The sequence below is a fragment of the Pleuronectes platessa genome, chromosome 15, assembly GCF_947347685.1.
Source record: "Pleuronectes platessa chromosome 15, fPlePla1.1, whole genome shotgun sequence".
NCBI lineage: Eukaryota > Metazoa > Chordata > Actinopteri > Pleuronectiformes > Pleuronectidae > Pleuronectes > Pleuronectes platessa.
In genome coordinates this window covers 2,181,357-2,207,690 of record NC_070640.1, presented here as the reverse complement: position 1 = coordinate 2,207,690, position 26,334 = coordinate 2,181,357, and the positions used below count along the sequence as shown (strand labels likewise).

The 26,334-nt window shown below is 43.5% G+C and overlaps 2 protein-coding genes across 3 annotated transcripts in view; one reads left to right on the top strand and one right to left on the bottom strand.

Moving 5' to 3' along the window:
* Nucleotides 1-18,557, bottom strand: part of pof1b (POF1B actin binding protein) — a 21,318-nt gene extending 2,761 nt beyond the window's left edge. Inside the window, exons 1-10 of the mRNA XM_053441979.1 lie at nucleotides 17,697-18,557; nucleotides 14,470-14,544; nucleotides 3,761-3,809; nucleotides 2,771-3,041; nucleotides 2,227-2,260; nucleotides 1,749-1,829; nucleotides 1,170-1,262; nucleotides 609-722; nucleotides 125-277; nucleotides 1-35 (exon numbers count right to left, since the gene is read on the bottom strand). The exon at nucleotides 1-35 is cut by the window's left edge and continues 85 nt beyond it. Of these exons, the coding sequence (XP_053297954.1) occupies nucleotides 1-35; nucleotides 125-277; nucleotides 609-722; nucleotides 1,170-1,262; nucleotides 1,749-1,829; nucleotides 2,227-2,260; nucleotides 2,771-3,041; nucleotides 3,761-3,809; nucleotides 14,470-14,544; nucleotides 17,697-18,215 (1,424 nt within the window). The 5' untranslated portion in view covers nucleotides 18,216-18,557. The remainder of the gene's footprint in view (nucleotides 36-124; nucleotides 278-608; nucleotides 723-1,169; nucleotides 1,263-1,748; nucleotides 1,830-2,226; nucleotides 2,261-2,770; nucleotides 3,042-3,760; nucleotides 3,810-14,469; nucleotides 14,545-17,696) is intronic.
* On the top strand, nucleotides 18,260-26,334 carry LOC128457362 (putative monooxygenase p33MONOX). Of its 2 annotated transcripts, none has more exons than XM_053442024.1 (9): nucleotides 18,260-18,674; nucleotides 19,292-19,478; nucleotides 20,614-20,795; nucleotides 20,952-21,127; nucleotides 21,207-21,321; nucleotides 21,790-21,917; nucleotides 22,187-22,290; nucleotides 22,433-22,596; nucleotides 23,637-26,334. In XM_053442024.1, exons 3-9 carry the CDS (start codon nucleotides 20,771-20,773, stop codon nucleotides 23,846-23,848), a joined length of 924 nt encoding a protein of 307 aa, XP_053297999.1. In that variant the 5' UTR covers nucleotides 18,260-18,674; nucleotides 19,292-19,478; nucleotides 20,614-20,770; the 3' UTR covers nucleotides 23,849-26,334. The 2 variants fall into 2 exon arrangements, with proteins under 2 accessions (XP_053297999.1, XP_053297998.1); XM_053442023.1 differs by having other exon boundaries at nucleotides 23,634-26,334.

Genomic DNA, 26,334 nt, shown 5'->3' with positions numbered 1-26,334 from the left:
ATGTGCAGGGTGGTGCTGCTGCCCTGACCCGCCAGCTGGAGGACGGGAAGAGAAGAAGACAGAAGATCGTTAAATGGCCGACGTTGCTTTGGCTTCATCCACACCTCGCCCGCCCGAGTCTTACCTTGGTTCGAAGCATCTCGTTCTCTTTCTCCAGCGCCCTCATCCGTCCCTCCAGCTCCTTGACCTGGAACTCGCGGCTGGAGTCGGTGTTTCTGCTGCTGGACAGCTGGCTCTCCAGGGAGCGCTGGGAGGTGCTGGTTTCCTTCAGGGACAGCTGGGGGGGGGGGGGGGAGTCAGAGGACTCACTTCAAATAGCAGTTTACAACCCGTGTGAGATCAATGTTAAAATAACTGCTGGGCATAATCTGCTGTTGTTTTAAACCTGAATTTATCTTTTATCTAGATTGTGATATTTAGACTAAAGCATCAGGATCTTTAACAACAATCTACGAGTCACTGAAACTTTACTTTGACCCACTTTGAGGGAACTCCCTCGTCTCTCTGTCTACTTGTCAACATACTTCATGAATAGTGCAGCTACACCCACATTCCACACACACACAGACACACACTCAGAGAACAGCCAGGTGTGTGTGTGTTTGTACCTGCAGCTGCCTGTTGTTCTCCCGGACGGCCTCTAGGAGGACATCATACTGTTTGGCCTGGTCTGCTTTGAAGCTCAGATCTCGCTCCAGTGATTCCTTCTCCATCTCCAGACGCTACAACAACATCACACAGGCAGATGTTTGTGTTCATGAGCCTCATCTGTATTTGTTTCATTTGATCTGATCGGCGGATTGTGTCTCTTTATGAAAGTTATCGCGCGATCGGAGAAACTCCCTCACGTCAACAGAAGCAGTTATTACTTCTGGCCTGATGCCGGCACGTCGCTGCTGTAATAGAAAACGTTTTATTGTCTCACTCGACTGAAAAGCTCGTAATGTGATGTGCAGGCTGCAGGGACACGCTGTCACCAGCAGCTGCAAACATCTGGATCTGTCTGCACACGTCTGTATTCCTGTAACCTGAGCGTCCTCACGGATCACTTTCACCGGTACAGCTTGTTTTTATAGATTAAGTAAAAAGAAAAACCAATAAGAAGTTTTATTTAACTATTCTAAACAACTTTTCCTTTTTAATCTTTGTTGTAATTAGGCGGATCTTACCCGCAGGTCCTCGGACATGTGGAGGAGCTCCTCCCTCAGACTGCTGAAGGTGGAGAGCAGGAGGCGCATGCTCTTATCTGCAGTGAGACGAGTCTGACACGCAAACACACACACACACACACACACACACACACACACACAGAGGACACACAAGGTAATGAAGTCACCACGTCTGTGATAAATATGAAGCTTTAGGTTTTTATAGTAATTAATAAACTTAACATTTAGCAGTTTATAATGAGTGAACGTGCACATAGAAGTTGAAATCACCAACAAATACACAAACAACACTGATATTGTGTTGTAAATGACACAAAACACCATTTGAATACAAAGCAGCTCAATGATAGTTTTAAAAAACACAGATCGACTGATAAAGAAAAACATAATGCAGGTTTTAAAAATGTATTAATACTTAACTAACAGTCGAAACTTGTGTAAAGTAAAAACACAGTTGGATTTTAAGATAATCGCCTCAACTAAATGGTGAAAGTGCAAATGTACAACAACAGCAGCATGAAGTCAGATTAATATGATGATATTATAATAAGTGAGATTTCATTGTGATCTGTGTCTCACCTGCAGCAGGTAACGGATCTGCTGCTTGGTCAGTTCAGTGCCTCCTTTGGGAATCAAGGCCTCCACCTCCTCCTTCTCCACCTGAACACACACACGCACACACACGCACACACACACACACACACACACACACACACACACACACACACACACACACACACACACACACACACACACACACACACACACACACACACACACACACACACACACACACACACACACACACACAGAAACACACACGTAAATAACATCACAAGATTTGAAGGAAACAAAGGAACAAACACTCAAAGAGAAGTGACGAATCAAACGACTCAAACAGATGTGAGGAACTTTTTAAACATTCAGCTTCAGAGTGAGGACAGTTGATTTCCCCCCCCCGTCACCTCTGACTGTGTCTTCCTGCTTCTTATCTATTATATTTCATGTTCAGGTCCGAAGTTGAGATTCAGTCATCGGACGTGTGTTTGTCTCTCACCTTGTAGTCGTTGCTGGGATCCAGCTGATGTTTACTGTAACACACACACACACAGGAAACACAGACAATGAGGACGTGGGCATGACTGCAGTGTGTGTGTGTGTGTTTGTGTGTGTGTGTGTGTTTGCTGAGTGATTTAGAGCCTCATGTGTTTAGTCGCTGACAGAGAGGTGAAAGGTGGGAGGAGGATAAAGACTTTATGGGGAGGGGTAAACACTCAATCAGCTGGGGAGACAAAACAAAGACAGCTCATTGGCTGCCTCACACCACCTGACCTACATGTCTGTGACCACGAGTCGTCTGTCTGTGGCACATTGAGAACTACAGGGTTCTCAGGGTTGTTCTGAGAAAGCAGATCTGTACTAAGTTTTATTCTTTATCCCACCACATCAAAGTAAGAAATAAAATCTGTTAATCTGGATCTACTCCAAACATCATGAATTCAATGACCACAGATTTTTCCCCTGAAGATATGACGTTAGTACTTAAATCATAGTTATAGCATCTGGTTTCTTTAAGGTTTCTCTAAGGTTTCCACACTCACTGTCCACGGATCTTGGACACGTGCTCCGAGATGCAGGAGTGGATGTCACAGTTCTTCCTGTAGACGTCGGCCAGCAGCTCTCCGAAGTAGCGCGTGTCCATCTTGGTCGGCTGGGGCACCTCCCTCAGCTCGCTCCTCACCTCCGTCCTGGAGATCCTCTCTATCGCCGGCGGCGGCTTCTGTGTTATGACGTTGATGATCTCCACCTCCTCCACCTCCACCTCTTCTTCTTCCTCTTCTTCTTCCTCTTCCTCCTCCTCCTCCTCCTCTTCCTCCTGGAAGAGAAAAGGCAGAAAACAGATTTTTACTCATGTTCAAGTGCATTAACACTAACATGTTACTTCATCATCCAAAACATCTTAATCTGACTGCAGATCAGGACAATGGGAATAAATGTTCTCTTATTTGTTTGTGTTTTAAATATCAAATTACACTTGAGGAACTTAGAAATAAAAGGCTCCTAAAACTGATCGCCCCCTGGTGGCTGGCTGCAGGATAGCTCACAAGGCCCAGACAAGGACAAGTCAGATGAATGTTTCCCAAAGATGGTTTCTGTCATTTGAGGTCACACTGATATTTGTTCAAGTGTTTATGTTTCTGATCATTTTGGGTTGGATTAGTTATTTGAGGATATTCAAACGTGGTGAAACCTCATGATTGACAACTGACTGACTCTGACTCGTGATTGGTCGGGAAAATCCTTTTCTTTGTGGATCTGGATCCAGGAAACTTCCTCACACTACAGATCCTCTAACACGCTCAATAGAACCTGGACTGAACCACACAGAAGGTCCCGGGGGTTTCCACCTGCCACAGTCTACACACTTCACCTGCAGATGATCTGAGACGACACACCCCTCGGCTGCTCTTATCTGCATGTAGCAACAGAGTCGAGTCAAACATTCACTGAAGCAAACACTCACACAGTTGCATAACCTGTTATCTGGGCTCGGTGTGTGTGTGTGTGTGTGTTTGTGTGTGTGTGTGTACTCTTCACACAGAGAGCACCTTCACTCTCTGCAAACACCTGTCTGTCAAACTTTGACACACATGACAGGTCAACACCAACAGACCTATATTTGTCTTTTCTTATTTACTGACCAGAGGATATGGCTCCTTGGGGTCTTAATGAAATGTCTGTAACATATTTTGGTCAAAATACCACAAGGATCATATTAAACAGCTCCTTTTCACCCTGTCTAAAACAGCCCTCCTCAAACTGACCTGTTTTGAGTGCCCCGCCCCCCCCCTCTCACCCAATAGAGGAACCACAACAAATCTTGTTTTTGTTTTTGGGCCGGTAGACACACCAGATACCCAAATTAACGTGTAGAAGCACCACAAAAGTTGATTTTTCATAATATGTCCCCTTTAAAGCTGCTCTTTCTGGTCACGTGTTGCACTTTAGGACGAAGCTGGTTGTTAAGAACCTTTATTATAACTGATCCCTCGTCAGTTCCACCCTCCAGACTTCAACCCCCTTGTAGCAACACAACCACCTCGCGTCTCTGCCACCTCAGGTTCTATCTGTGGTTGAGGGAAATCCCCGGTGGGATTAAGTTCTATGAAAGAGTAATGAGAAGTGTGTCAGTAGTTTTCTGTGAGAGAGACAGGTTGGCTGGGTTTGTTGATTCAAGCGTTTGGTCTGATTCAACCTGCTGCGTGTTGAACACATGAATCCGAGGGTGCAGCTGAGGCGCTCGGCCCGAACAGGACTCGACCTGTCCCCGTCCCGTCCCTCTGCTTAATGTCTTATAGGTGAAGAGCTGCTGGACGAGTTCGGTGTGTAATGATTTACTAATCGGTTGAGTCACTGATGAGAGTCATTGATGTTTCTAACAGAAAGTTACTATCTTCAATACACCGCCTCCCTCACTGCTACACAAGCTGGACCCGTCACGACAAAACGAAACAGGCCCAAACACACAATGATGTAACGTGCAGGTAGAATAATCTGCACTGAGTTTGTGTCACACTCCTGATTACAGACAAAAAAAATCAGACGCCAAACATAACACAAAATCATTTCAAAAGATTTTGTCTGAACCTGTCCACATTTTACAACACAACTATTTGCTAACTGCTTTTAGATCAGCTCAAAGCTCAGGTTCACTCCTTTAGACACAATCTAGGATTCAAAGCTCAGCTCGGATCTGATCTTTCAGCTTTGGCAGAGACACAAAGACACAGAGACACAGACACAGACACACAGAGACACAGAGAAACAGAGACACAGAGACAAAGACACACAGAGACACAGAGAAACAGAGACACAAAGACACAGAGACACAGACACACAGACACACAGAGACACAGAGAAACAGAGACACAGAGACAAAGACACACAGAGACACAGAGAAACAGAGACACAAAGACACAGAGACACAGAGACACAGAGACACAGAGAAACAGAGACACAGAGACACAGAGAAACAGAGACACAGAGACAAAAACACACAGAGACACAGAGACACAGAGACACAGAGACGCAGAGAAACAGAGACACAGAGAAACAGAGACACAGAGACACAGAGACAAAGACAAAGACACACAGAGACACAGAGACACAGAGACACAGAGACACAGAGACACAGGGACAGTGGGACACAGAGAAACAGAGACACAAAGACACAGAGACACAAAGACACAGAGACGCAGAGACACAGAGAAACAGAGACACAGAGAAACAGAGACACAGAGACACAGAGACAAAGACAAAGAGACACAGAGACACAGAGACACAGAGACAAAGACAAAGAGACACAGAGACACAGAGAAACAGAGACAAAGACACAGAGACACAGAGACACAGACACACAAAGACACAGAGACACAGACACACAGACACACAGAGAAACAGACACACAGAGACACAGAGACACAGACGCAGAGGGGAAACATGTCATCTGGATTCATGTCTTGTTAAAAACTGGGTGTGCACATTCCACAGGAGCCAGAATTTCACATCCAGAGAAGTTCTCACTGTGGTGCTACTGGAGAAGCCTCAGGCCCCACACAGACCTGAAGCGTTTCAATATACTTAGTTTAGCTGATGATTCTCAGATGAAATCATAAATTTCAGTCTTAAAGGCCTCGTGTTTGAAGCCCTACACCTGAAGTCCACACTAATCTGGAGGTTTTGAGCCCCTTAAACTAAAGTGGTGATAAGAGCTGTCGCCGGTGTCTGAGTGAAAATCAAGAACATCAGGTGATCTCCACAGCGGAGTTATTACATCACTTCCTGTCTCTGTCTGCTGCACCCGGCTGCTCCACCTCTCGCCTGAAGAATGCCGAGGATTTGTTGCTGTGCCAGAAAAACCTCCCTCTGTGTTGTGTACTTGTGAAAAGCAAACACTCTACACAACTCTCCGGAATTCACCCGCATGTCATGTCTGAAAAAGGCTGATGTCAGATTTGAAAAACCTTACAAATGTTACGGCTTTCTTTAAAGATGTGACACTGGATGTTTTTTCACCAGTGTCACCAACACTCAGTTCCTCATCTCCTGTGGTTCACATTGTTCCTGAACACCATGGCCCTTAATGCTTCCTCATGCAGCCGAACCACTGGAAGAAAGACTCAACCATTACCTCATCGCTACCAGGAAACACTGGCACAGGAGCAGCATTGTCCGACAGAGAGAAAGAATAAAACAGGAAGCGAAACAAAAAGGCCTGAAAGCTCACAGATTAAACCAGAGAATAAAAACAGGCTGAAAGGAATTTGACTCCTGCTGGGAACCTGTTTTTTGACTTTGGGCCCAGGAGGAAAAAAGAAACTCAGGTAACGTGTCAAGTCCAATCCTGTGTTTTACATGTGTGAGAGAAACCTGACTACACACAGTGTGTGGGAACTCCAGCTGGAGTGTGACCGTGAAATCCCCACAACAACAAATGACTAACAGTGAATAAAGCTGCATATTTAATTTGGGAATAACCTGAGAAGTTATATTTACTTGAGTCAAAAACTCAAAGTGGACGTTTGGGACCAAAAATCAAACGTTGGAAATTCAAAGGACGCAGAGGAGAGGGAGAGACACGCGGGACAAGAAGCGTCCATGTGTGGTCACATGGAGGTGGGTGTGTTCACATGGAGGTGGGTGTGGTCACATGGAGGTGGGTGTGTCCCAGCGCCACAGGGCTGTGGCTGTTACCACAACATGCCGCTCATTCCTGCAGAGAAAGCGACAGACAGACGTGAAGCCGCCCAGAGAGTAAAGCACTGACAACCGGCTGGGTCACGTTTTCAAACTGCGACACTTTACAGGAACAACTTCTACATGTGATATTCACGACAAGAGTTTGGAAAATAAACAAAATCCGCCTGTTTTTTGAGATTGTAATAATTGTTTCCTTTGAATTAGTCGACAACAACAATGATGAATTTTTAAGGTCCCGCTCCAGCAGCTTCTCACGTCCTCCTCAAACTCTCAAAGTTCATCATGAACAATTTCCCCTTGTGGCCTTAAAGTGACTCATATCTTTTCCTTCCTTCCTCATATCATGAATGGATCTTTGAACATGTTAATATTTACTCACCCTGACTGAATGAGCCCCTCCCACGAGACGGGATTGGCTTATTCTGTAAATTTGTTTTACTCTTTACTGCAGTTAAGGTTGAAATACTCATAATTCACCCAAAATATGCCGTATTAAATAAAAAGGCACAAGGAGGAAACACATTAACTTTTATTTTGGACACATCTTGTCCCCACTGACATCAGACTGCACCTGGACCCCAGGTTTATCTCCATCAAGCCTTTCTGCCTACGATATTAAAATAAGCTGCCCACACTTTAAACAATAAAATCTGATTCCACATATTTACGTGTCTGCAACACTCATGTAACTATAAAGTGAATTGTGGTGGACGGGTTCAGGGTGAGGAGGAAGCAGCTGGGCTCATAGAGGGGCCAACGTGCACATGTATCCAGAGCAGCTCTCAGTCAGAGGTCCTGTCGCTGACTCAGCTCTTTTCTGTTTCTGAGACGTCCTTGTCCTGGTCGTGGGGAATTTGCTGACTCGTGGTTTTCAGGACACTGAACCTGCTTCTGTTGTCACCAGGGTTTGAGTTCGTCTCTGTGTTTACGATGTGAGAACAAAAAAATGTGACTCATATTAAAGAGTTTAATTATTAATTATTAGGGTTTAATATGCAGCTAACCTGCAGACAGACGCTAGATTCCAGGTAGCGACTGCAGCACTGAGCTCGTACTGAGGTGAAGAATGTGAGGGAGGATGACAACGACCTCATGATGACAGGGGAGCACAGTGTGAGTGTGTGTCTGGGGGGGGGGGGGGGGGGGGGGGTTTGAAGGAGAAGCAGCAGGACCAGGTTTACTTCCTTTCATTTGACTTTTGACATTTGACCCAAAGTCGGTTAATAAACCTGCTTTTACAAGCAAGTGTCTGTTTCTGGAGAAAAAAGGGAAAGATTAAGGTTTCACTAGATTAAAGTAGAAAAAGATTTGACTCTAATACCTGAAAAAACTCACCCTGCATTTTAAAAAACGGGCTGAAATGGCAGATTTCATGTTGGCAGAGAAAATAAATAATTTTCATAATCTAAGCTTTGCAGGTCAGATGAGTTTAGTCACGACCAGACTTCAGCAGCTCATTATCAGGTTTAATCATCTTGTTCAACCGACAACAACAAATCCCAACAAATACAAACATGAGGGGATCAGAAGTTCACGGCCCCGAGTGAGTCAGTTCACACTCGGCGTTGGAATGTGTCTCCACTCGTGTCTCGAGTGACCACATGTGAACGTGTCTCACTTCCATGCAACTTCATCATCCTCATCATCCTCATCATCATTGTTTGCAAAGACCAAATGTGTTGGTGTTGTTAGCTGGTGCGACTATAAAAGACAAGTCTGATGTCAGTGTGTGTGTGTGTGTGTGTGTGTGTGTGTGTGTGTGTTGTGGGTCATTGAGCCCGGCTCTCAGGGCTCAGGTGACACTAGTTGCCACTGGAGAGAGAGAGGAGAGTCATTCGACCTCACACAGGCTCTTTGTGTGTGTCCCTCTGAGTGAGTTCTGCAGAACATCTCTTTGTGTGTGATTCACTGTGTGTCGCTGCAGTGGGAACATTCCACTTTTAGTTTCACTCTTCTGTGAACATGTGCTACTTGTACTTTTCTTTATTAAACAAAGAAATTAAGTGAGTGAAGAAGTGTGTGTTTTTCCATTAGTTTAAAAAACAAGGAGAAAGAATTCAGCACCTGATCTCAGACATGTCGGAAACAAGAAAAGAGTTTCAATAACTTCAACAAATTCAACTTAGAAATTGTGTTGATTTATCTTGATAACTTTAAGTTGAAAAAGCTTATTTCTTAAATTTTCTGGGGAACAAAATTGAAAAAAAAACAAGAAAGAAAAATTAAGTAATACCACAACTAACGACACACAGACACACTCACTCGGCCTCACTACGCCAACACAAAATCACAAATCGTTCCCGCCTTTATTGAACTGCAGCGTCAGATTCCAAGCAGCCTGTGGGAGCTCAGACCTGCTCCTCCGCCTCGGAGCTACGTCACATTTGAAGCCTCTCGTCTTTTCACCGTTCACACGATGTGTCGACCAAGACGAGCTTCAAAACCACAAACCGCCAGCAGATGATTACACAACAGCAGAAATCCTTCTGCACACAAAAGGGATCAACCCTTTCCCAAGTTGTAAGTCAATGAATGAAAAGAATCGGAATCATCGGTGATTCATTTTTCTCGTGAACAAATTGAGAAACTGGCTCTAATGGAGCAGAAGCAGGTGATGAAAGGCAGATATCATATCACAGACGTCACCATATGAAATAGAATTCAGCATTGAAAAAAGGGAGGTTATATATTTGTGTGTGAGGAACCGTGGTGTGTGTCGGCAGCAGTGTTAATGTGATCAGTAAATCAGTGAGTTGTCCGCCTGCTGTAATCTATAATATTTCAAATGAGCCTGTTTGAACTTTCTGTCATATTGATTTTTTGTTTGTTTTTTGTATTTTATTTGACTTTTATTTTGGCAGCTGTCTTTTCTCTTCTTGCTCGTTAAACCATGTGATCTACAGCAGCATCAAATTCTGAATATGCAGAGAACGAACATCTAACTCCAGATAAAGAAGGGAACTATAACAACACCAGATAAACACACATCAGCAGGAACACAACTTGTATTCTTGATATTTAAAACGCACAAACAGGGAAATGATGATCGACCTGAACCCTCTACTGAACAACACACCGGCCCGGGTTATCACCACAACGTGACCTCCTCCGCCAGCGTCCTGTCATTAACTGAGAATACCTCACATTCCCTGCAGTGGTGACAAAAGCCTCGTGAAGGAAGCAGCTGATCTCACACAAAAACAGAAATACTTAAAAAGGGAACAACGCTTCAGGTTAAATCCTAAATTACAGTTCTTAACATTCACACAATCCTTGAATCTGCCTCCAAGGTGCAAACGCTGAGAAGTCGGCAGATTTGATCTTCACGGGGGAAAACATGTCCGTCAACAATCCTGCATTATCGCACATGAACCATCAACCCGCTCGACTAACATCACACACCATCACTCAGCTCGTCTGACTCTCTTCACAGTGCTTTTGACCCTGACCCCCACTGAGCTGAAGTGTTTACACTGGGACACGTCTGATGGTTTATGTCTGCAGATGTTTAAAGATGAGAAGTGAAGTGTGGAGAAGTCACAGATCAACACAAACTTCACTGAAGCTCAAACATCAACTGAAGCAAAGCTGCTGAACCTGCTGCTGATGAACAGACGTTATGTTTTCATTTCTGTCCATTTCTTTGTCATTTGTCTTTTCACCGGATTATGCAAAAAATGACTGTTCCATCTTTCAGGTTAGAATCTATTTTGGTTGTTTTACATTCAATCCATATTTCACTGTGTGACATTAACATTTTCCTGTGCAGATGATGAACCTGCTGCAGATCCAGATGTGGCTGTGGCCTGTACAGACGTGTAAACATCTGCAAACAGCTGGAGGCAGAGCTGCGGTCTGATCTGTGGGGAGGGCACCGATTGGTCGAATGTGATGGTGTGGCTTTTTTTATTGGGGTCAATTCAGTTTCTCAAACCTGTTGTTTTTCACTTTATTTCACCTAAACTTCCTTTGTTGTAAATAACGTGTGTTGATTTCATCATCAGAGTTTTCTGACAATGTAAAGTGAACATTTCAACATTTAGTATTTGAATTTATACTTAATAACGTTCAGATGTTTGTAGGTTTGTTTTTATGAGCGTCTTTTTACAGGTAGATTGAAAACTGAGTCTCCTGATACTTTAAAACCTCCAAGAATTTATACGACCTGTTCCCATGCTTACACACACACACACACACACACAAAGTTATATTTATAGCGCCTCACTCCTCCTCATGCAAGGTTCTCTTTTCATTATAAACACATGTTGTAAGAAGACGAGAAAAGTCGAGAACCTCCCGTTTCCAAAAATATTAAATCCATCCCAGAGAAGCTTCTTATGAAGTCAGAAATAAATAGTTGATCATTTAAAAACAACACAAGGAGTTGCACGTCTCTTCCTTTCATCCCTGTAGGAACATCGAGAGGCGTGGTTTCCTAATCACCGGCTTTTAAATCTGACTCGTCCTCAGTGGAGATTAACGGGGCCTTTTGGCAGATGATCCGTCTGACAGCACAAACGATTTCTCTGGAGTTGAACCTGACACGAGGCGGATTAGAGGCAGCGGACGAAACCCAAGGAGGAGATCAAAGGACTAGACCCCACATCGTTCAAGGAGGAAGAAGATAAACACAAAGACGACAGACGATCTAAGAGATGAAAACGAGTTTGGATTCAACCCTAAATCTCCGCCTGATCTTTATCTGCTCCTCACTCCTGTTTACTCTGATCTGTAACGGACGTTTGTATCGAGAGAGTCGTTGAAACACGTTCTCATTGTTTTTAAAATGACCTCATTGGCGAAACTAGTATCACCAGCCTGCAGGTGCACGCCTCCACCCACCAGGGCAGTTTCAGTCTCCAACGGGTTTCATTCGCCAGACTCATCGTGACCTTTGACCTCTGACATCAGCTCAGCTTTGAGTCCAAGTGACAAAAGCTCAAAATGTCCCTAAAGTCAGACTTGAGACATCATGTCCACGAGGCAAACAGGGGTCCGTGTTCCACCGTGACCTTCGACCTTTGACCTATAACCAACCAGATCTAAGTGAGTCCAACTCAACCTTTGTACCAAATTTGAAGAAATTCCCTCAAGGTGTTTTTGAGAAAAGACAGAATCTAGACATCTGAGGCCTCGAGTCAGGATTCCTCCTGAGTGCCTTCTATTGGAGGTTCACTGGGTTTACGTCCCCATGCAGCCGGGAGGAGACTCTGGGGTAGACCCAGAACCCGCTGGAGGGCCTACAGATCCCATGTGGCCTGGGGAACACCTCCCCAGACAGGAGCTGGTAGAGGAGCGTCTGGGAAGCCCCACCTCCGGGACCCGAGCCCGAATGAGTGGAGGACAAAGGATGGAATTCAATGGAATAAATAATAATCTGACATCTAAAACAGTTAAAGTAATCAATTAAAATAATTGCAATTTGCAGCATTGCAGGTGACAAGTTGGGACAAACATTTAAGTTATTTCGACACCTTTGTTTTGTGAATCACCTCTTCAGAAGATAAGAGCGTGAACTCCCAGCTCTGATTTCCCCGGCTGGTTCCTGCCAAGACAAACGGCATCAAAGCCGCGCTGAATCCGAGGACCCGCCCTGTTTAGACAACAGTCGTATACATGACGCTGCAGGTTCCAATGAAGAGGAATGCACCCGCCCACCGGGGGTGAAGGCCTGTGGGAAGTGGCCCGCACCCCCCTCCGGGTTCTACACACGCCCTGAGCGGCTCGGCGGCACCGTGAAGTGCTGTTGTAACACTGTGATTGTGGAGGCAGGGTGTAGCTCCCTGTGTGTGTGTGTGTAAGCGTGTGTGTGTGTGTGTGTGTGTGTGTGTGTGTGCAGCAAAACGCCCCTGTTTGAGCTGAGATTTAAAAAAAAAAAGAAAAAGTCACTAAATGACAGTGATTATTTTGAATTGACGTGTTCAGGTTTCTGCTCAGAACCGACAGAAGAATTCTCTTCTTTCTTTTTGTTTCTCACTTTAAAGGAAAACTCTACATTTCAAATCACAGATCACATGGAGATGAGATCACAGGCTGAGATCAGAGAGAGGAACAAACCTTATTATATACTAGAGTTTAAAAACTGCAGCCCTTTCTGACCCCTGCAGAACAAACTGTAATTTCACACCTGTATATCATCCGCCCTGAATTCTGTGCATTGCTGTTGTCACTGTTATTTCTAAGTTGCCTCAGAACATTCTGCAGGAGCACCTGGTTCCATCAGAGACACAGGAGACGACACTCTGACTGGTTTTATGAGCACGTTACGCCCAAACGCAGCTGGGACTTCAATGCAAACCTTTTGATCCAATGCGCCGGGTGCCACTGCTTTAATTTATGTCTTTTCAATTAACAAAACATTTGGGCACCGCTCATAAACTTGTCTTTATGAGCTCAGGTCGTTAAAATTAGGCTCAAAGACTTTCAGACTGGATTAGGACGACTTTTATGTTAAATATTAAAGATTAGAAACATCTATGTTGAATCCTGAGCGGGATCTTTAAACGTTGTAGGAACAAATACTGAAAACTTGTCAAGTTATGAAAGTAACAGCTGCAAGTCTCATCCAATTCATATTCAGGAAGTTACTTATGATTCAATCTGATCTTAATATAAACAATTTACCGTTTTGCAAACCAGCCTGAAGACTCTTTCAGTTCTTAAAAGTTCTTTCACCAGATTTGGGATTACATTTTTTGTATAATTTTGCTTTGCTTTTGCTCTTTGATGTTTGTTTACTTGTTTTTATTTGTCCTCTCTGTAATAGTTGTATTGAAAAGGTGCTATATAAATAAAGTTAGTATTATTACTATTATTATTAGTGCTAAAAGTATTAGTATTGTTATTATTCATTGCAAATAATCTATGACTAAATGCACACATACATTCATTAAAAATATAATCCCTGAATATGTGTTATCTATAATATCTAAAAAAATACACAACTTTTCAACTAAATGTAAAAGTGTAACATACTTGAAGAAATCATTTTCTGCCTCTGAATTCTGTGGACATCTTAATGATGTGACTCGTGTCTCCTGCCTGCACATCAATCTATATCCGTCTCACATTAGTTCTAAAGGTAATGGAGGAGGCGTTCCTCTGCTGAGTTCAGGAGTTGAACTCTGAAGGTTTTCACGCATTAAATTGTTTTTCCTCTTCACTGATCGGTCGCTGCCGAGCGTCTCACTTTCTCTTATCAGTTTGACTGACGTCTTCGTGAGTGGGATCAACTTTAAACTTGCTGCGACAAGTTACAGACTCGTTTCTCTAGACCTGTTCTAGAGGCCATGGACTTAATTTGCATGTTAGTGGAGTATATACTTAAAGTCGGGACTTTTGTGTTGTTGACATTGGATAATTGGCTTTTTCAGCTCAAAAACACAAGCATGACAAGATACAGCTGCTGTTGCTCCAGTAGAGAAAGACACATATTTGTGTGTTTGCCAGATGTCAAAACGCTTGAATTTGTAGTGTGTGTGTGTTTGTGTGTGTGTGTGTGTGTGTGTGTGTGTGTGTGTGTGTGTGTGTGTGTCCTTGCCTCCTCAGCGCTCGGCTCAGGGCTCTTGACAGGACTGGACGACAGGCTGTACATCGACGACTTCCCGCTGACGCTCTGAAACCACGGACAAGAGGACGGAGAGAAAATTAGGATTTAAACAGAAAGTGATGAAACTCAGTCTGCGAGACACCAACATTATGATTCAGTAGAAAAGAAAAAGACTAACTTATCATAAAACCACATTTAATTCAAAGCAAAGTAATAAAACTGTTAAATATCCTGGGTCTGTGTAGTTTTGTGCAGCTTGATTGGATTTAAGAGACTTTTGGGCCCGGAGGTCCTACTGGGTGACATTCTGGTTTCCTGGTAAAGTTAATGGGATGGAACTGTTGACACTGCTGGTCCATGAAGCACTAAGAGAAGAGAAACTGTTTTAAAAAACGTGACGTCAAGCTTGATGAACTCAGGACCTGCGACATGTCTGAAATGACACAAACCAACTCGGGCAGATCTTGACCTGGTCCTGGTTCTGATCGATCCAAGTTGACTTGTAGTTTTCTTGGATAACTTGAGATTTGACTTGTTTTGGAGGATTTGAGACTTTAAACCACTTGTCCCTGACTCTCCCTCATGTTGTCCCTCTAATCTTCCGCAGCAAAATAATAAAACTGTGCAGTATATGAAGTATGAGTTCTGAATAAGCCGTTGTGAACCACGTCTGACGTGAGTGTTGTATCGAGCTCTGACGCTGATCTGTTCAAACTACACTGAATCATTTTATAACTCCAGATATCTGTGTGTGTCTGTCTGTGACTCATGTGCCTGTGTGTGTTGTTGAGCGCCCAAGAAAGTGCACTTTTGAATTTGGTGCAATTCTGACACGTGATATATTTAATATTAATAAACTTTGAAAACACAGGCGACCGATCTGACAGTTTCAGACCTCACCACAGACCGAGAAATATTCTAAATACAAACAGGCAAAGTTTGTGTTGTTGCTCAACCTCAACTACAGATCGGTATGTAGATACTGAACTGAAAACCAGGGAGCCCTGCAGCCAATCACCATGAAGTATTCTCGCAGGGCTTAATATACTATCCCTGAGTCAATGAACCGGAAGACACCGGGAGGACTCGGTGTCCCCGCCCCTCCAGGCTGGACTCTGTCTGAGTATCAGGAGCCGTCTGACCTCTGATCGCTGCCGTGTAATTCAGCAGAGATGATCCATCCAGGTGCAGGAATGTGTTTGTCTTCAAATGTGAGGGTGTGGCACCGCGGCCGAGTCAGAGCGGGCGTGGCACCGCGTCTCCGCCAAACACTTCACGAGCGTTTCCCTCCCACAGAAAACACTCAAACTGCAGAGTTCACTCGATTCATAGAGATTCTTCATGGGCAGTTTTTATAATCTGCTGAGCTCGGTAGAACACTGAGGTTTGATCTGAGGAAACTTGTTTTTAGTTTCTGTTTTTATCTGGTGAGTCTGAAGCAGGTGCAGAACCCGACTGATCAGTGAAAGTGGAAGAAGGAGCCGAGGCTGAAGCTCATGAACAGGTTGAAGGACCTGCAGCACAGATTGTACTGGTGGTTGTGACCGAACGCCACACATCTCATCTCGGTGGTGACACAGCGTCTGGTGATCGGTCGGGTGGTAAAACACAGGAGTGGCTTTTTACTCCTTCACAGACTGTGAGCAGAGAACCAGAGCTCGTAGAGGCAGGAAGTGAAGAAGAGTTCATTTAAATAAACGACCACAGCTTCAGGACTGATACTCTCAGAAGAATAAACAAGGAGAGGGAACTCCTCCTCCCGTTTCTCTACTCTCTGTTGCATCAGTGTTTTATTGTGTTTAAACTAGGGCTGGGCAACAACTACTATCACTAATCATCGGGATGTAATTTGTAATCATTAGCAAGAGTCCAATATACTGATATATTGCTCAATAATACAGAGTTACAACACATAATTAATCGAGTTTAAAACTACAAACTTCACTCAGGGGCAGAAATCTGTCTTTAAACATTACAGTAATAATAAAGAGACATCTATCATGGTAATAATTGATATGGAATTTGTATCTCAAACTGCTCTGCAACAACAAAGAGAAACTCAAGGTGAAATTACCAGTTTCACCTAAAATGAGAAGAATCTGACCAAAGAAGTCCGACACGATTCTTTCTCCTCACATCGTTAAACTTTGCATTTCTCCATGTTCATAAACCTGCTGTCTGGTTAGAGAGGGACTGGTTTAAGAACAACAGACACCAGTAATGTTACTGTGGCTCCACTGGTTTCATTCTGCACTCGACTCTTACAACTCAAACTGGTTCTGACTGACGAGCCCCTGCTCTACTGGAGGGTGTGTCCCAGTTCACTGGCTGAGGCTGGTGCTCACACACAGAAGCTGCAGATGGTGACGTTTACATCGAGACGACCAGAGTGTGGAGGGCTGCTCACATTCAACTGTGAACTCCAGAGATTAAATATTGATTTTAAAAGATCAACAAATGAAACAAGCTGCTTCTGAATCCACGTTGAGGCTGTTTACACACGAGTGAACCAGGAAACTGAACAATTAGACTGAAACTATAATACTGAGATGTAAACCAACACAAAGATGATAAACCTACAGTACAAGCAATCTTTGAATTCATAGTTTCTCATTCATAACAGACGTTTTTCCTGCTTTAACCAAGTTTCAGCCCAAATTGACTCAATTATCTGCAAATATCTGTTTTTCTTTCACTTAATTTAACTATTTTTAGTCATGTTACCTCATGTTTTGTTCGAAATCGATCAGTAATACTTTGATTATTGATCCCAGTGGAAAGAGGGTTTAGAGGATTACAAGAAATATATAAATATTGATAAAACATAGGCCAACGCAAACATATGTATTTGCATTATCACTTATATACGAGTCTATTTTTCTGTCAATAGATTGTGTACATATTTGTTGGGTCTATGGTGGAAAACCAAATTACTATGTATATTAACATAGTCTATGACATTGATCTTCATAATAAAGCAATTGGTAATTATTTAACTTTTCATAACATGCTAATTAACATATGTATTAATAGAAAGGGTTAATAAAGTGGTTTGGTAAATCTAATTCCTTATTCTGTCTGTTGTTATTCATGATCACTGTTGATGGGAGTATGACTCGTGTAACATTCTGCAGATATTATAATAATAACAGTGATGTGTGTGGTTGTGTGTGTTTGTGTGTGGTTGTGTGTGGTTGTGTGTGGACCTCGGGCCTCACCTCCACGGTCTGCTGCTGCAGGTACAGGTCGGACTCCTGGCTGCTGACGCTCAGCAGATTCCGCTGGCGGGGCAGGGTCTGCACGTACATGGGGGACACGCACCGAACCACCTGCTGCATCATGGGCTGCACCATGGGCTGCATCATGGGCTGCATCATGGGCTGCATCACCTGCTGCGGCATCATCACGAAGTTCTGGTGCTGCTGCATGCCCTGCTGCATCGGCACCAGGTACCGCACCGTCTCGTAGGGGAAGTCGTTCTGCGGGGACACGGACCCGGAGGAGATCAGGGTGCCGGTCACCTGCTGCTGCGGGGCCACGTTCACGGTCCGGTAGGAGGTGGTGGACACCTGCTCCTGCGGGGCCACGTTCACGGTCCGGTAGGAGGTTCTGGTCACCTCCTCCTGCGGGGCCAAGTTCACGGTCTGGTAGGAGGTGGTGGACACCTGCTCCTGCGGGGCCAGGTTCACGGTCCGGTAGGAGGTGCTGGTCGTCTTCTGGCTGGTCCGGAGAGACATGGTGGTCGATGGGAGGATCAGACCCGACGCGACGGGGAGAAGAACACCAGCAGCAGGAAGTTTGTCCGGAAGTTCAAATGGAGGTATTCCTCCTGCACAGGTTCCCCGGGATGAGTCGCAGTTTCAGCGGAGAGGTGAGGTGAACCGCCCCGGGCTTCACTTCCTCCTCTGGCGGGCAAACGGGAGAAGAAAGTTCGGTTAGAAGAGTACGTCCATTGAAAGTTCAGCCTGAACTGCGGAGGGAGGTGTCTGCTGCTCGGTTTGCATATAACACAGAGCCCCGGTGAGGAGGTGGAGGCTGGAGGGAGGGACCAGGGCTGAGGGAGGAGGAGGACCCGGGAGTGACGGAGCAGGAGGGCCCGAGAGAGGAGGAGGACCAGGGCTGACGGAGGAGGAACCGGGAGTGACGGAGGAGGAGGACCCGGAGGGAGGGATGGATGGATAGAAAGATAGGGACAGGTAAATTTTTACTTTTGTAGTGCTTTCTCTTATATAAACTTATATTGGAGTACATTTAAATGTGTTTTTGTATTTACTTTTATTAAATCTATTATTTAAGTAGATTTATTAAAATTATAAATATATATATATATACATATATAGTAAAATAGATGAACAAATAGACACTGGAGATAGAGGTATAATAACTAGTCTATGTGATAAATGTAAGGCAAAGGATCAAAAGAATATTTATTTAGTTTTTAAATATTTATGGTATTATAAATATTATGGTATGGTAACATATTAACAGTATGTTTTTATGATAATAATTGAAACATTGTAAGAATATCGTTTTTTTAATGTATATATTATGTCATAGTTTATAATAAGAAAGGAATATTTTAATATTAGTGCAGGATGTTTATTTTGTATTTAGTATTTTATACTTTATACTTTATACTTTAAATTTTACAATTTGTATTTTATATTTTATATTGTTTATTGTATATTTTTCATTGTACCTTTAAGTTTGCATATTGTATATTGTATATTGTATATTGTATATTGAATACTTTATACTTTATACTTTATAATTATATCGTGTTTTGGGCCTTTAACACCGTTTCCCGTTTCAGCTCAACTCTCGCGAGACTTGTCGGGAGCAGCATCGCAGTCTCGTCCCTGAACGAAGAACCGTCTCTAAAGAACCGGACCGTGATGGCGGCTCCTCGGCGGCTCCGTCCCGCTTCTCGTCCCGGTCCAGTAGAGGTCGGATGGTCGCCCGCGGCCCAGTGGTCCCTGTGAAGACGCCATCCCTCTAGGGTGAGAGAAACTAACGCTAGAGCACCGGGAGTATTCAGTGTCGATAGCCGCCGTTAGTCGCCATCTCGCCGGCATCATGTTGTCCTTCATCCCGCACTGACCCGCTTCCTCCCCGGCCTCCAGACCCCATTGACCCGGCACACGATTTAACACCGCGACGCTTCCCCGTCGACGCGTGGAACTGCTACCACTCGATTTGAGCTATTTTGCGAATCGTCCGCGTTCCCTCTTGAATTCGGGATGACACGTTTCAACGAGCAGATGTTGTTTCAGTTAAAACAATAAGGTTTTAAAATGGCTGATCAGCGTTTGCTTCCTTAACACGTCTATCCTAATGGCGTCGCTGACAATAACGTCACGTCATCAACCTTATTGTAAAAATTAAAAACCTTTTTTAAATGACCAATATGTGAATGAGGTTCATCTCGTGCGGGTCCGTGGCCTCGGTCCTGGTCAGTGTCAGGTCCAGCTGATGAGTCACCTGGTTTAATGTGACTCTGAGATGCAGTAAATGATTTATCATATTATATAACTCTGTCAAACAATATATTGGTTTAATAGAAGCCTCAGTGCTTCACGATCAATAATCACATATTTCAATACATCCATATTCCATTCATTACTGTTCATGGTTGGTATATATATATATATATATATTTGTGTGTACTTCATTCATTTATTCAGAAGGTTTAATGATTTAAACATATTCAGATTTAATTGCCTGTATATCTACTGTGTGAATCCTCTTCTCCACCTCAGAGAGTGGAAGTTAAACCTCTGGTGTGTGTGTGGTTGATGCTGCAGCCTCTGGTGTTCTGTAATCTGCCTCTAGTCCTCTGGAATAATCCTGCAGAGCCTCCACTGGTTCAAACACAACATAATCTGCTTTATCTGTGGAAATACATTCGAACATACAAACCTCTATTGTAACATCTTGTTTTAACCAGTATTTTAATTTTTAATTTTATTCTTTTAACGTAAACTATAGAAGATATCTACTCAAATTACCTTTCTTTATTTATACAATTCACATTTTAAACAAATTGTCACTGGATGTTCTCCAAACTCTGCATAACGAGGGTCTGCTAGATGACATCATCTCATGTTTGACCTTTGACCTCTTATGTCTCCACAGTTGCTTCCCTGGCCTTGCTGCTTACCCACAATGCATTGCCAGAGGCTTCTGTTTGTCTCCTACACTCCGCTGTAACGTTGCCAACACTCCATCTTTAGCAGTTCAGTTTCTTAGCAGGAAGGTAAAGGAGCTGGTTCACCATCATCTTTCTGAAAGCATGTCTGGCCCAGGGGATTTACCAGGTGAGGGTTTGATATGAAACTTAAACAACTTTCATATATCCTTTTATATCCCTGTTTCTATTCTCTGGTATCTCGTCAAATGTGTTTTTCCAAAAGAAAACTTTGATTCAGGATTATTTGCTGTTGTTAAGTTGTCATCACTGTTTGTGTCCGCAGCCATTGAGGGCTCTGGGATGGACGGGATGAGGCTTCCCATCGGGATGACCCGGCGGGCCCTCAGCTACGATGACAACATGGAGGCCCCCATGTCCACGCCCCCCAATGACATCAGTATCAACAACCTGTGGAGACGACCCATCATCCCGGAGAGGAAGTTCTCAAAGCTGGCTGAGGTGAGACAGGGCTACACACAGGATGATGATGATGATGAGGATGATGATGAGGATGATGACGTTTCTCTGCTTCCAACAGGAGGATGAGAGCGGTGCAGTGAGTCAGCCTACGTTGCCGGACAGCGCCCTCACCAGGTCACCGGGCGTAGTGAAAACCAAGGCCTCTTCTGTCATCATGCATTCCCTCATCACCAGTATGTTACAGTTATTAATTACAGTTATATACAAGCAAACTTGAACTTTTCCACCCAGTTCCTTTTGGCTGAGAATAAACCACCATTTATTCTATCAGGGCTCCAACTCTGAGAGGAGATATGAGCTTGTAAGACATGAGGTTGACTGCAGTTGTTTTTCTTAAATCACACTTAGACTCACCCAGTGTGTGGTGAAAGCCTGTCAGTCACATCAGCTACATCAATACTGTAAATATGATCTTTAAAAACGAGTGGTAACCCCTAAAATACAGTTTAATTTATAAAGTTTTTATTTATTTATTTTTTAAATTGGAGAAGCTGAGAGATATCTTCTGTAGTCATTGTCTGGAAATGTTTGTCACCTTTCTCTTCAGAATGTCCAGCTGGTTTTAATGTTGGATTTCTGAAATGTACAATGTCTCTTATTAAGGTTAGTGATTTTAAATATTCTCTCTCTGTCTGTTTCAGAGCACACTCAGGATAGCATGTACAGGTTTGAGCAGAGGGCGGGCCTCACCGACAGCAGCTACACCCCCCACAAGGGCCTCACGGCGGAGGAGACGAGGCTCCACCACCGCATGCCCGAGTCCCTCCAGGTGAACATTTTTTAGAAGATGTTCAGGCAGAAAACTCCTTGAAGTCTTATTTAAGTTGGAAGACACAGAAGACAATAAAACTCTTTTCTAAGAAACAGGATTATTCATGTTATCTTTTGATTTACTGTCTGTAGTAATATGTCTTAAAGTATCTGCAGGACATTTAGAAATATGACACCGCAATTCCAATTAATTTTGTGAAAGCCCGGGTCCAGCTGAACTGAACTGAACTGAACTCCAAACTGAAGATTCCTTTTGTCGCTCTTTAGAAACTACAGATCCAGAGTATGGAGGCAAAAGAAGAGCGGCAGAGCTCCTCGGCTCAGTCCACTCCATCCAACACGCCTCACAACTCTCCAAAACATCAACGCAGGTACACACACACACACACATTCTCACTCTCCTGTTTCCTTTATCCTGTTGGAGTCTGTTCCATCCCGACCTATAAACACCTGGACATCTTTAACTGAGTCGACTTTAAACACTGTTTTGTTTCATTTTGTTTTTTTACATAGGGGCTGGTTTGGGAGTTCGGGGTCAGAGGTCAGCATCAGCTCCTCCAACAGCAGCATGGACATGGGAGGAGAAACGGGCGCGGTGGAGAAGTGGAGCGTGTTCACGACTCGTCCCTTCCTCCATAAGTCGACTTCTGACCTGGGATCAGATTCTGCACCTCCAGGTAAACTTCACAGCGAGACACAACTTCCTGTTTGTCTCCGGCCTCTGAAGAAGAACAGTCCAGTTAAAGCTCAAATAAACACAGACTCCCTCCTGTTTGTCCGACCATCAACAGACACTCACCCTGGGGGGGGCATTTTGGGTTAATAGTTGAACAAATGACCTTCAGACCGACTGTAAACACTGAATAACATCCAGAGCTGATGGTCTGTGAACAGTTTGCTTTTGCAGCGGAGTTTCTCAGCATGTCAGAGATTTAAAGTCAGTTCAGATCATTGAAGATGAAACGATTCTGTTGGTTTGGAAACTGAGAAACTTTTTCCCCAGGATGACTTTAGGTAAGTGAATAAAGAGGCGTGATAAAAGTTTGTGTTGGGTTTAGTTTTACGAGCGAAGGAGAAAAGTTTTGTAGACTTTTGAACAAACTAATTTGACTTGTGTAAATAACAAAATTTGAATTTTTCATCTTTTATTATTCACACTGCTGCATGAATAGAAAAATATTAACATTTATATGATAGAAGCAGTGAAGTGACGGAGCAACTAACCTGGTGATGCTCAGATATTGTTAATTATCAGCAGCAGTTTCTTATTCTAACTAGAACACACGGATATAGAACAGATATTTAGTTTGAGGAAATAAAATATACATATTTTTTGAAGAGGTATTATTATTGACTCTGAGACTCTGCTGCCATTGCCTATTAAGGGATAGTTCATCCCAAAATGGCATGAGGTGCATTTAGGGACCGTCGGAAATGCTAACGTCTGCTAGCTTAGCCTGCGTTCCTCCTCTGTGGTGATAAAATAACCTCGGGTGTCTTCTGGGTCTCTGTGACCTCTGAATGTTTAAGTGACAGAACGTTGTGTCATTGTGTTGAACAACATGATAAAACACAATTCACATGATTTTCTACCGAGAATCTCCTGTTTCCCTGATAAACCCAAACACACCACAGAGACATAACAAATACAGGAAGCTGATGGATCTTTGCCAAAAGATTTGAGAATCTGGTTTCTCCTTCTCTCTTCTCCCAGCAGGCTTTGCTCTGCAGGCGTACCGTGGCGCCCAGAAGCCGACGCCCATGGAGGTGATGAAGTCGCAGGGCACGCGGATGACCGACGGCATCGACCCTCAGAAGGTGGCTCCTCCCAAGATGGAGATCCCCTCAGTGGAAAGTCGGCGGCAGGGAGCGCGACCTCACAAGCTCAAACCCAGAGACATGAACGTCCTGACGCCCTCTGGCTTCTGAGTCTGAGGAAGCCGCTTAAGGTCCCATGAAATAAAACCCCCAGTGTGTTGTTACCAGGTATCTCTGAACCCACAGTCACACATTCACCATTTATCTACAACTACAGCAACACTGCTCCTTTTTAACAGTTTTATACATCGTTCCTGTGAGCATGACTCAGCGTATTCACCACGGTAAAGATCTGGGACTGCAGTGAAGTCGGTAAAGACCTGTTCCGAAACCATTGGGACCGCTGGAGTCTTAAACACGGTACACGTTGCTTCCCTGGGTAAATCATTTCTTAATCAGTGACATAAGCTCTCATAAAGGTGGTGAGAAAAGTAAAAGAAGTAATTTCCGGGGGGGGGGGGGAGTTGCACTTTCACCCGGGTGACACTAATATACTTTAGATCTTTGTGCTGGTTGATACCAGAGCATCACAGTGGTCTTTTATACATTAAAGACTGTTTCAAGGGATCTTTAGCGGCAGCACCACACAAACACAGAGCTGACCGACATCTTCACAGCTTTCCCATCCGCGCTGCTTTGACGTATTTACTGTGCTGCTTAGCTGTCAAATCAAACATTTCTCTTACTCGTCGCTCTTCTACCTGGCACATGTGTCTGCAGCATGTTGACGTCACCTGAAAATACTGAACCGAACCCCCCCCCCCCCCCCCCCCCCCCGAGTCCAAACGACACGGAGGGCCACTGTCTGATTTATCCCTGAGAAAAAGTCGAGCTGAAGTTGAAGATGATTCTCTGTAAAACGCACTTTATTCCCACTCGGCCCGACTCACACCTGCTCTCCTGCAAAGCAACGTGCTGCTGGTCTAACGTCTGATCCGTCTCCATTTCCCCTCATCCTTGTTCTTAAAGGGTTCATCTCACTAGGCAGAGCGGAGACAGGGTAGATTCATCGCTGTAAAGAACAAAAAAAAATACTGAAAAAAAATCGTTTGACTCAGGTAATTTGGCAGGTTGCTGCTCACTGACATGTTCCACTGATTTGTTTTGTGTTACAGTTGTTCTCTAATGAGGTTTTAATGTATAGAATTTGTTTGTTTTTTTACCTGCCACTGAACTTACTTGTAGTTTTCGGGACCAGAAGAAGAAAAAAGTTTCCACCTGGTGTGTGAATATGTAAAAGTCTGAGCTGACGAGCTGCTTCTTTAAATAATGCAAATGAAGAAGAAGGTTTAAAGTAGAGTTCAACCGACATGGGGGAGAAAAGGATTTCAGAGGTAATGGCCGATATATTTATTTTTATAATTGGCTCTTGTGGACGTTCAACTCGTGTGAGTTTGACGAACAAAGAAATGTTAACGAGGCTTGGTATTTTATAACTTTACCATAATCTCTAAATAATTGAACCATTATTATAAATAATAACACAAATACAACAAAATGCACTTATTTCCTGCATTTACCCTGTAAAATAAGACAAACGCAGAAACCGATGTGTCGTTAAAAAAAGGCTCATCTCTGATTTCTATCGCCCAACCATTAAATCGGTCTGACTCTATCAAAGCCAACGGAAGCTTTTTGTTGGCTCAGATTTCTGACTGCAAATATGAAGGATTTCTGTTTATGATGATTTGATTTGTGCTGTGTGCACTGACTGGAGAGAGAGAGAGAGCGCCGCTGTGCTCTGCAGTGATCTTTACTTAAATTTAATTTCTTTACTCAAAAGAAGTTTCACACACAAACTCTCCTGCTTTACTCTTTTGATTTTAGAGGTGAATTCAGTCGCCACAGTTCACAGGAAACACTGAAGAAAACAAAATCTCTCCTCAAAAAACAAAAAGAGCAGAAATATATGAATTAATTTATAAACCACCTCATTTTCCAGTGACTGCTCCTGCTGCCGAGGTGTGGAAGGTTTCTACCCTGCCAGCTGTGCAGTTGGTTATTGGTTTTATATGCAAGGTTACTGTCAGATGGTTTATTTGAGGGTTTGGTAGAGTTTGCAGTGAGTTGAGGTTCACTCTGATAATGAAAACACAGATGGGTAGTTGTTATTATTTTTGCACTTTGAATTATTATGGTAGCAGTCTATTTTCTGGTAGTAGAGTCTATCCATGTGTAACGTGACCCAGCAGTGGAAGAGTTTGTGTTTTGATGGAGTGAACGTGTCACCACCTGTTCCCTTTTTCACGTGAACTAAACTAAAGCTGGACACTAAACAAAACAAGCTCTCGAGCCAGCGACTGTAAATAAGAAACTTTCTCCTCAGTTACATGTTTTATAGATTGTGTTCACAAGTGATTTATTTGTGTGTAAGTGAAGCTGTTCCCTTTGAATCTGTCCCTGACTGAAGCGACACGTCTCACTTCCCTCTGTACGATGACGAAGAGATGAAATCTCTGTTTCTGTTGATCTGTTCAGAATCTCTTCCAGTTACTGTTTGAGACATTTTACTTGATTTATACAGTTTGTATTTGGTTTATTTCCCGTTTGCCAAAACAGTTTGGAAATTAAAAAATAAATGTCAAAGTCTCATCACA